The 10065-nt window shown below is 46.7% G+C and overlaps 1 protein-coding gene across 2 annotated transcripts in view; it reads right to left on the bottom strand.

Annotated features, from left to right (window-relative positions):
* Positions 1–4938: 4938 nt before the first annotated feature.
* The window catches only part of Pcp4 (Purkinje cell protein 4), a 59796-nt gene continuing 54669 nt past the window's right edge, over positions 4939–10065 (bottom strand). For both annotated transcript variants that reach the window (XM_031364532.1, XM_031364531.1), the window contains one exon: positions 4939–5341. In XM_031364532.1, coding sequence (XP_031220392.1) covers positions 5214–5341 — 128 coding nt within the window. In that variant the 3' untranslated portion in view covers positions 4939–5213. The remainder of the gene's footprint in view (positions 5342–10065) is intronic.

Genomic DNA, 10065 nt, shown 5'->3' with positions numbered 1-10065 from the left:
CCGGCCCCCTGTGTGTGTGTGTTACTCTCTAGCTCTGCAGATTCCTGACTCCTGGAAAGGTTACACACACCAGAGCAGGCTGCTCTCTCCCAATTCTTATTCAATTACACTCCTGTTAACATAAGAACAAAGAGCCTGCAAAGGGCAGTACAGCAGTGGGCAGAGGAGATTGCCACAAGGAAACCAGTGCACTGGCAGCAACAGAAGGTGGACAGAGGCTGCCGGTGAGCTTGAGAATGTGCAAAGCCTGTGGAGAATCAACTGAGCAGTGAACAAAGACCAATCGCTCTGTGATCCGATCCCATTAGATAACATGAAGCTCTAGAGTGGGCAGATGGTGCAGAGCAGCAGGTGCTCCCAGTCCTAAATGGACTGTGTATCCTTTACCCCCAATACTAGGACATTAGGAAGTAGGGGATTTGGTATATGACTAAGCTTAGATAATGCCACGGAAGCTAGGACTTCTTCCATGAGGGTATCTATCATCCTACAAAAAGAGTAAAGAGGCTGGGAGGAGTGGCATACTTCTGAAACCTCTGTCCTTGGGAAATTGTGACAAAGGATAGTGAGTTCAAGCCTAGGTTACAAGGTTCTGTCTTGAATGTAAATAAATAAAAGACATTATCTTCTCTGTGTGTGTCTCTCTCTCTCTGTGTCTCTATCTCTTCCTCTCTCTCTGTCTCTGTCTGTCTCTTTGTATCTGTCTGTCTCTGTCTTTCCCTCTCTCTCCCTCTCTCCTGTCTCTCTCCCATCTCTGTGCTCTCTGTGTCTCTGTCTCTCTCTGTCTCTGTCCCTCTGTCTTTCTCTTCTCTTTCCTCCCTCCCTCTTTCCTTCTTTCTCTTCCCTGAAATAACAATATTCCCTGAAGTAGCACAAAAGCAGTCGGCTGATAGCTAGGAACCAAGTCTGCCAGCATCTCTGCCTAGGACTTGCAGCCTCTAGATGTGTGAGGTCAAATGCCAGCACTTCCATTTGAGAAAACCATGCTATTTCATCACAGCATCCCCAGCTGACTAAGACACTGAGCCTTATAGAGCAGCCCAGGTACTGTGCCCTCGTCATCCATGGTAGAGGCTGTGTCTCCTAAACCCAACACTAGAATGAATCTTCTCAAACACAAACCCTAGGAAAATCTCACCCTAAAACCCCTCCCTCTCCAGTCAGGCCAATTTATCTAGGTTATTCTTTGAAGTAGATAAATATATGCATCCAATAATACTCAAGAGGTCTATAAGACTTAAAAACAAATGACTATCTAAAGTTGAAACCATACAGCCTTCTAGGGCTTTCTTGGGAGATATCTTGACACCATTTCCCTGACTCCAAAATGGTGCCCAAGCCTACTGTAAGAAATGCACAGAGATGGATTATAATGAAGAGAAGAGGGGAAAAAGAAGTTCAGCGTCATGGGAAAAAAGAAACATTACCATTTGGAGCTGATAGGACTGTCTTCCGGCAAAGCCACAGGAAGTTACTAAAAAATCATGACATCACACAGCTCAGTAGGATGAATATTCAGAGTGAAATATTCAGAAATCAATCATTTTCTTAGAAAGCAGCAAAAGCAGCTGCAGAAAGCTTTGTGTAAAGGTTCCGAGTAGACGGACTGCGATGACTGGGCGATGTTTAAAAATAGAACAAAAAAAGAACTGTTCGAGATATATTTAAAGAAAAGTGTAAAACTTTATGGAAAGTCAGAAAATGTTGCAAAGACGGTGATGTGGAAGATGTCACTGCTTTCCCACTGTACCCCAGGATATTTATAAATCTCATGAAATTCTGCCTGCCTGTGGTGTTCTCCCCCCCCCCCACCTTGGATGTCTTGAATGTTCTATTTTTGGAGTTTCCCTTTTTTTAGCTAGTGTGTGTGGGTTCCTGTTCATAGCAATCAAATGACTAACTCAGCCTGGGCTGCCCCTCCATCTCTCATGGCCTTGTGTATCCCGAGTCTTAACTCTGCTCCTGCATGCTCCTGTACCAAATGGACTTTTAAAGATTCTTGCAAATAATAATAATTTCATTAGCAATAATAATACTTTTTACAGACCTGAATGCCTTTTTATTTTTCAGCTCCGCCACACCACCGCTTTGAGCCTCAAATCAACACTGTGAGTTTAAGTGGCTCAAGTCCCATGAGCATGAGCTCAAATTCTCAGGAAAAAAGAACCTGATTGGTTGAACCCACCTTGGGTCAGAATTCATTGGTCCAAATGGATGTGGCCAGAAATGGCAGAGGCCCATGGTTTGATTGGGCCAGGACCAAGAATACGGAGAAGGCTGTCATGTCCTTGCCAGTAGACACCTGCGTTGAGCCAGGCATATGTGTACTCTATCTCATTTTTAGTTTACTAATATTTTCTAAGCAGTTTTTTTTTTTTATCAGCATATTGATGTCACAAACCACCTTCTTATGGCAGATATGTTTTCCATGAAGGCCTGGTCAACTCACAGATCCAAGATGGGTCCATTTTTGAATGCAGATGCTAAGGGTCCTGCCTGAAGTTCTGGTAATTGTACTACACCCACTATGGTCTCAGCCTAGAGCAGAGTATCTCCTTGGCTAGTGCCTGTGTGCCAGATTACAGAGTGGTTATTCAGGAACCCCCACCATCTCTGAGCTTGCTGCAGTGAGGCCCCATCCTTGGGTAAGGCCCATGTGGGTCTCCAGTTACTGCTTTGCTCCCATTGCTCCATGATCTACCCGTCTCCCTCCTCCATATCCATGGCTCTCGATCTTTCCCCACCGGTCTGTGTGCAAGCATCCTGTCCTGCCTTGCAACTACAACATAATAGTCCAGTGGAGGGAACAAAATCGAGTCAGTTCATGGGTCCAAGCTCACATCCTGGGAGCTCTCCTTCCTCCTTTCAAGGTGAGCAGTACAAGAAGTCCTCCTCGACTTGGATCCACAAGCTGCTTCTTCTGTTCTATTCTGTGAGACCTAGACCATAGATGCCACACACCCAACCCATGCTTTTTGTGGGAAACAAGTCTCACAACCCCGCAACCTCTCCCCAACATCTAGAGCTTTACATCCACATGAATCTACCTAGGAAGTGAAAAGTTTAACTCATCCCTAGGGCTCAAAGGAAATCATCTATACCCTTGTCCTATGAATGCAATTTGGAATATGTGAGAAAACCCATCCAAACTTTCCCTACCAGGCGCTTGGGATCATCTAAAGACACATTAGCCCATGTTTTTTTTTTTTTTTTTTTTTTTTTCTCAAGACATGGTTTCTCTGTGTAGCTCTGGCTGTCCTGGAACTCACTCTATAGACAAGGATGGCCTTGAACTCAGAAATCTGCCTGCCTCTGCCTCCAAAGTGCTGGGATTAAAGGTGTGTGCCACCATCACTGGGCTAGCCCATGTTTCTTTATAGAGAGTCCCTAGGAGGCAATATCTTCCTTAGACCCTGGATGGTCTCCAGCTGCAAGGGCCAGAACATACCCCATAAGAACAGGACACGCTTCCTTTAGATCAATAAGTGAGGGGGCGGGGGAGTGGTGGAGCTGGGACACAGGTCAGACAGGGAGATCACTACCTGTGTATGCATTTGGGCCCCAGTTTCCTTCACATTATCAGCCTGAGGGATCCCTGAGCATGGCACCTTAAGCCATCTGATTTCTGTGACATTCATATCCCTCTGTCTTAGCAGTTCTTTCTGGGGTATCTTCCTGACCTACTGTCTTCTCATTGGGGACAATCCCACTAGGAGTCTGACTTAGCCCTCACTGGTTGTTACTGCAGAAGTGATCCTATTTAGTGGTCACTAGCTGAAGTCATCAGGAGAGTTCAGGCATATCCCCTTATCCCACCCTACCCCCCCTCCAGTAGCCACAGGGAAGAGCTAGCAGTAGGAGCATCTTACACAGGCAGCAAGCACATTTTTAAATTTGTGTGTGTGTGTGTGTGTGTGTGTGTGTGTGCACGCGCGCGCGCGCGCGTGTGTGGCAAGACATCTCCCATGAGTTCTAGTATTTCTCAGCCTGTGCACCTAATACCAGCAGAAGGGCTTTGTGAGAGAATAGTTCCTCTCTACCTCCAGCTGTTTCTCCGCCAAACCTCATGCCCATCACTTCGTCCAGCATGTAAGAATACACACTCAGACACTCTGCTTCTCTTCTCACAAGTGCATGTGACCCACCCAGAGTCCCAGCTAAGGAACACACAGCCAGGTCCAGCACATATATGGTGACTTCTCAGTTCTGGGAGAAATGTCACTTCGGTTTCAGGTTCTCCCACAGCAAGGCTCAACTAAGCAGCCAGAAAAACACAGGCTAGATGCTCCTGGCACTTGTTGCCCAAGGTCACCTCAGTCATACCCTTCCAACCTGTATTTGACTCCTGACTCTATAGAGCCATGCTTCACACAAAATGGAAAGCATGCTACCCATGGGAGCTCTCTGAGACATGGGAGACCATGGGTCTGTAAGGTTTGCACTGGAGAAAAGCCAGGCAGCTTCTCCTACCAGCAGATTGTGATGAACAAGCTAAGCAGGTAATAAACTACCACTGAAGCACCGCTGAGTACTGAAGAGCCTGGACCTGGGCTTGCCGCTTGGAGCTACACAGGTGCAAAGACGGCCTTTGTGGAGTGGGGCAACCCTTCAGAGATCTGAAATGCACTTGCTGAGCACACCCAGGCGACATCGCAACTCCAGATGCACTGCCCTCCCAGACCTCGTGTTCTCTTGGATAAGTTGGGACAGTCATGGGTGCAGACTATATTTCCATGCTGAGAAAATACAGCCACCACCTACTGGCAGCTCACACTCTGTAAGTGAGATAGGAACTCCATGGTAGAGGATGACTAGCTCCACTCTAACGAAAAGCACTCTGTTTTAAGACTATAAGACAGACACCTGGCTTGCAGTCGTCTTTAACCACACGAACCTTCCTGGTTCCACCCAATAGGAGAAATGAAGACGGACACTAGATTCACTCATCTTACCTCCTTTTTATTACAACATCAAGGAAAATAGTTGCAGAGGAATTGTAATGGAGATAAACAGATTAAGCTACTCACAATTTTACTGTGGACACCTGCCTATAAGGGCGTAAATGCTATGGGTTTCTGTTCATGCATTTCAGGTTTGCGATGGGGTGTGTAGTGAGTGTGGATGACTTCTCTCTAAGGTATTGTTCTTCTCATTTCTTGATGGATGGTGGTTGAACTTGGTGTCTTCAGGTAGACCAGGAAGTGGCTTCCCCACTAGGACTGTGATCCCGCCTTTTTCTTCTGGAATTTTCTGAACTGAGACTGAATGGCCACAGCTGCACGTTCTGTCTCTGGTGCATCCATGTCGATATCAAATTCTTCTTGGACTTTCTTCTGCCCATCTGTAGCAAAAACAACAACAACAACAAAAACCAGAAATATAAGATGACCACTTAAAAACAGAGGAGCAAAGCCAGTCTACATGTACGAGGCTAGGTGGCCCACCCTAGTATGTGCTCAGGTATTGATTCACCCACCTCAAGACAAGGCCTCATTTGTAAAGCAAAATCTAAGGGAGTGTGCTGGAAAGTTCCAGACATTCAGAGTCTACAGCTCTCCAGCTCTCTGAACTCTACCATGAGCAGGATGGTGGAAGTCACGGACAGTCTTGACACTTTCCCAAGATACTAGCTGATGGTCACTGGGCTCAGAGCAGACGTGGAGATACTTTGGATACCCGTGTTGTGTTGCTAATGAGAGTTGTTCATTGTTTTCCAGGCTCTCATTGTGGTTATTTTTACAGCCAAATGACACTATTTGACCATCACCATAAGACTGGACTTCCATAAGTGATATATTGTAGTACTGAAAAGCAAGCAGGGTGGTGTGTCTACTTAGGCAGAGAGGCCAGCCAGCTCACACTAACATGGTTGCTGAAGACCCGTTACAAGCCAGCACCAAGTGAAGACTTAAGGTAATCATGCTTTTGTGCTAGGTGCTTCTGAGCAGTGGCCAAAAAATAAGTAAGCAAAGTCCTCCAGTCAGAGAAGAGACATCTTTTTACATCCTTTCACCCAGTCCACCCAGTGAAGACTGAACACTGGAGTCATAAGAAGAAACATTTCTTTGTCTCTTTTGAATGCAGCCCAAACTCAGGGTGGCTTCTTGTGCAGTCAAATGGAAGGTGCCCGTAAGGGCAAACCTGCTCATTTGTTAAGCCCAGGGAGAGGCCAGGTTGTCACCCTGGACTAGCATGTGGAACAGAGAGGCTAGCTAGAAAAAAACAGAGAGTAGGGAGGGGAGGAAGTCACTTCCATGACTGCAGGGCCTGAGACAGAGTTCGGGGAATGCTGAAGGGCATCCTCCATGATCCGAGGGGCCCACAGGATGGTCAAATGCTTACAGCTACATCCCTCCGGGTTAAGTGTCCCTTGGCATATTGAGCTACACAGAAATGAATGCTGCGGAGCCACAGGAAAGGATAGAAATTTCCTGCCACCTGAATAGATGCTGAGAAATGCGAAATTAATGTTGTCCCACCCACTGACCCGGAACTAAAAGGCAAGAATCTAGCAGCCATATAGTGACCCTAGCTCCATGCTAATGTCAATACCATGCATGGCTCTATAGCTCTGTGAGTTGTCATCTGTCACCAGGGCTCTGTACTTCTGATCCTTTGCTCCCAGAGGAGACCCTGCATTATCCACCATGAAGTGGGGGCCATGGGGAAATTAGTTGCAATTCAAGGGAACTTGAGAGAGGTTTTCACAGATTAAAAAATTGTTGCTGCAGCCCACAGGCTTTGAAAGGCCTGATCCATCTTCTCTCTTTTGTAATAATGGGATAAAACAATAATTTTATGTTTCTGACAAGTGATAAATGAAGATGTAGAAAATTATGTATATTTAGGGAATTCGAGATGCAGTAGTAAAGACGGGTCATAAAAATCAATTTTACAATTACATCTTAAACCAATATCTTCCACCCAAAGGGGTTTATTGATGCTACCCTCACCTAAGAAATATTACAATGTCTCACAAAGCAACGTCTGATATTTAAGAACTTGCCACTTTCGGTTTACTTCAGAGGCTTGCCTCTCTTCAGGGCAGTCTACATTGTCATAGGAGAAGCAATATCTTCATCTACCAAGCTGGTCAGGAACCAGAGTGGTGGAAAGAAGAGGAGGAAAACAGACAGCTCATCAAACCTAATGATGGAGTTGGTACCAGTGAAGGCTTGAGATGGTCCCATGGGGTCCTGGAAGCCGGGGCTGGCCAGCTCTGAGTACCCTAGATCAGCAGCAGCAATGGATCACTGATCACTAGAGAAGGGCGCTGGGCAGAAACACATCTGGGTACCCATCTCCAGAGCCTCTTCCAGCTTTGTAATCTCCCAATGTCCCTTTTGAGTGTCCCTGATGATGATGACAGTTCAGATGGAGGGTGAGTCTAAGGAAAGCTACCCTGCTCCTTCACTCTAGAGCAGCACTTAGGGCTCACTAACAGCATTTGCCGTTGATATTGTAGAAGTTCTCAGCGTTGTAGATAGGAAGGCCAAAGATTGTTTCTATGAATATATCAATTGAAAATACACTATACATCACACACACACATATACACACACACATACACACATACACAACCTATATTGTAGTCCACTGTAGCCTTCATTATCCATTAGCCTAATTCTTTCTCTTCGCCTCTGGTTTGTCCTCACTGTCCCTTCCCTTTTCAGAGTGTTACCCTGGGAAGGAAGGGGCTCGGTCTACCTTGTTCCAGCAGTTCTCCTAGGGCCTGACACCAAATAGGTGTTCAATTAGCACTGCTGGTTGTGAACAGCTCTGCCAAGTGAACACACACTTCTAGCCTGAGGTCTAAGACACTGTCACATCCTGCAGTGTGTAATTTCTGTGGGGTCCATTGGGTCCTTATCCTCCACCTCTACTAAGGGTTCACAACAAGTGTCTAAGGAAGTATGGCTGGAAAGTGTGCAGCCAAAGCCACAGTGGGGCCAGCCGGAGGTGTGTGGTTTGTAGGAGTATCGAGGTGCAGCCATAGAACCTTGCAGAGCACATAGACCGCCACCAGATAGGCATGGGATTGGTGAGACGGAGCATGCTTAAGCCCCAGGAAATCTGAGACAGCAGGGGTAGAGTCGCTCTCTTCCTGCCTCCATGCCTGCTCTGCAACACTTAACCAGGACCCTCAACTAAGGTGGACATTAGCAGTCAGTGAAGTAACATAGCACCTGGACCACCTCTTTATGCTAATGAGGCATTTCAACAGCCTTAGCCTTCAGTCAATGTCCTTCCCTTTCTGGATAGTCTCACGTTCTGCCATAAAATTACATAATCCCTGGTTCACCCCAAATAAATAAAGCATATTCATTCACATCCACTCCCAGTAAAGAAAGATGAATAAGCTAAGATCATCTCAGAGAGGTGCTTCATTAAAGATCGCCACGGGGAAGGCCAATACCTAAACAGGTATAACAGTAAGACTCTCAAAGAAGGTCTTCTCTCTTACGCCTCTATGGCACTTGGCATTTGCTCCCAGACAGAGCAGGATCCTCTTCATTCCAGTCCTGCTCTCCCCTTCTGGGCTAATGTGTAGCAGCATTCTGATGCCCCAAAGGGAGACACAGACTACAGACCCCAGACTTTGCTCTGTCCTCTCCAAGCTGGTATATTGGCAGCATCCCAGAGGAGAGGCAGAACACAGGACCATAGTGTAGGAAGCATTGGTACTTAAAGGGGAGGGCCTCAGGTAGAAAAAAAAAAAGGGTGCAGGCATCCAAATACAGATACCTAGAGAAGGATCAGGTATAACCTCCCATCGCTAGCCCTGAGGCCTGGGACCTGGAAGAAGGTAAGAACACAGCAGAGAAGGCCTGGGTGAGGATGAAGTATTTCAAGGAATCCCATTGATTGATGATGGAGAGCTGTCTGTAGCTCTCAACCTACCCTATACTAGACACTACTGTCTGCCACTCTCATCTGGCCAGGGGGCAAGACACATGTAGTGTGTATAATGTTCCATCAGTATCTTTGGCCTCACTGGACTGAGGCCCTGGCTCCTCCTACCTGCCGGACCCTCCTCAGAAGCAATAGAGGTATGTGGAGCCCAGTCAGAGTTGAACTTGGGATAGCTTCAGTTGCTGTGACCCCCAGGGAAGGTCATAGCTGCCTTTGTTTTTGGTTTCCCTTTTATAAAACATAGAAATAGTCTCGCAGTGGTGGTGCATGCCTTTAATCCCAGCACTTGGGAGGCAGAGGCAGGTGGATTTCTGAGTTCGAGGCCAGCCTGGTCTACAGAGTGAGTTCCAGGACAGCCAGGGCTATACAGAGAAATCCTGTCTCAAAAAACAAACAAACAAACAAACAAAAAAAAACCATAGAAATAAAACAATGTCTTGTTCTATCCCCCCCCCCCAGTGTCATAGACCGACTAAGTTATTGTGCGGTAGATCCTTCCAGATTGAAAGGCTCCCTTCAGGAAGGAGGAAAGTGGTCCAGAAGGCTCAGAAGCTCATGCAAAGCCCAGGAGTCTCTAGGCCCTCCCCAAAGCTAGAAAGGCAGTGGGCAGGCTCTGGGGCAGGAAGGTGCTTTAGGAGAGTTGTCACAGGTTGGGCAAAGACTTCCAGGCTTATGGTTTTCATGAGTTGTCACTTGTGATGGTGCAGCTGCCTGAGTTGCCCACGCTTCTGTAGGAACCCCTCACTCCTGCCCCCGTAAGGAAACTCAATTAACATGCTGATTGACAAAGACAGACTCGGCTGGACTTGTTTCCTTTGATCTGTCCTCACTGCCTGGGGTGAGGAGATGCTAGTTCATATCTTCTTCCCGTGTAAAAAAAATACCGTACATTGTAAGTTTAGGTAAAAGTGAATTTAAGGATTGTCTCTAACCACCATGGCCCCAAGGAAGGTATGTGTTAAGGACAAGAGACTGAGGTGCATATTTTACATACCAAAGCAGGCTTTGGCTTCTAGGTTCTTCCAGCATCCCTCAGTCACTATCTGGCATACCCTGACCCCAACCCTGAACTTTCCAGCCCAGGGGCTGGCTGCCCTTTCCCCAGAGGCTCTTTCCTAGATAATCCAGACATTTTGGCCTTGCCTCCTCCTC

This window comes from Mastomys coucha, unplaced genomic scaffold, assembly GCF_008632895.1.
Source record: "Mastomys coucha isolate ucsf_1 unplaced genomic scaffold, UCSF_Mcou_1 pScaffold12, whole genome shotgun sequence".
NCBI lineage: Eukaryota > Metazoa > Chordata > Mammalia > Rodentia > Muridae > Mastomys > Mastomys coucha.
Note: the sequence above shows the minus strand (reverse complement) of the source record. Positions and strands in the feature narration are given on the sequence as shown.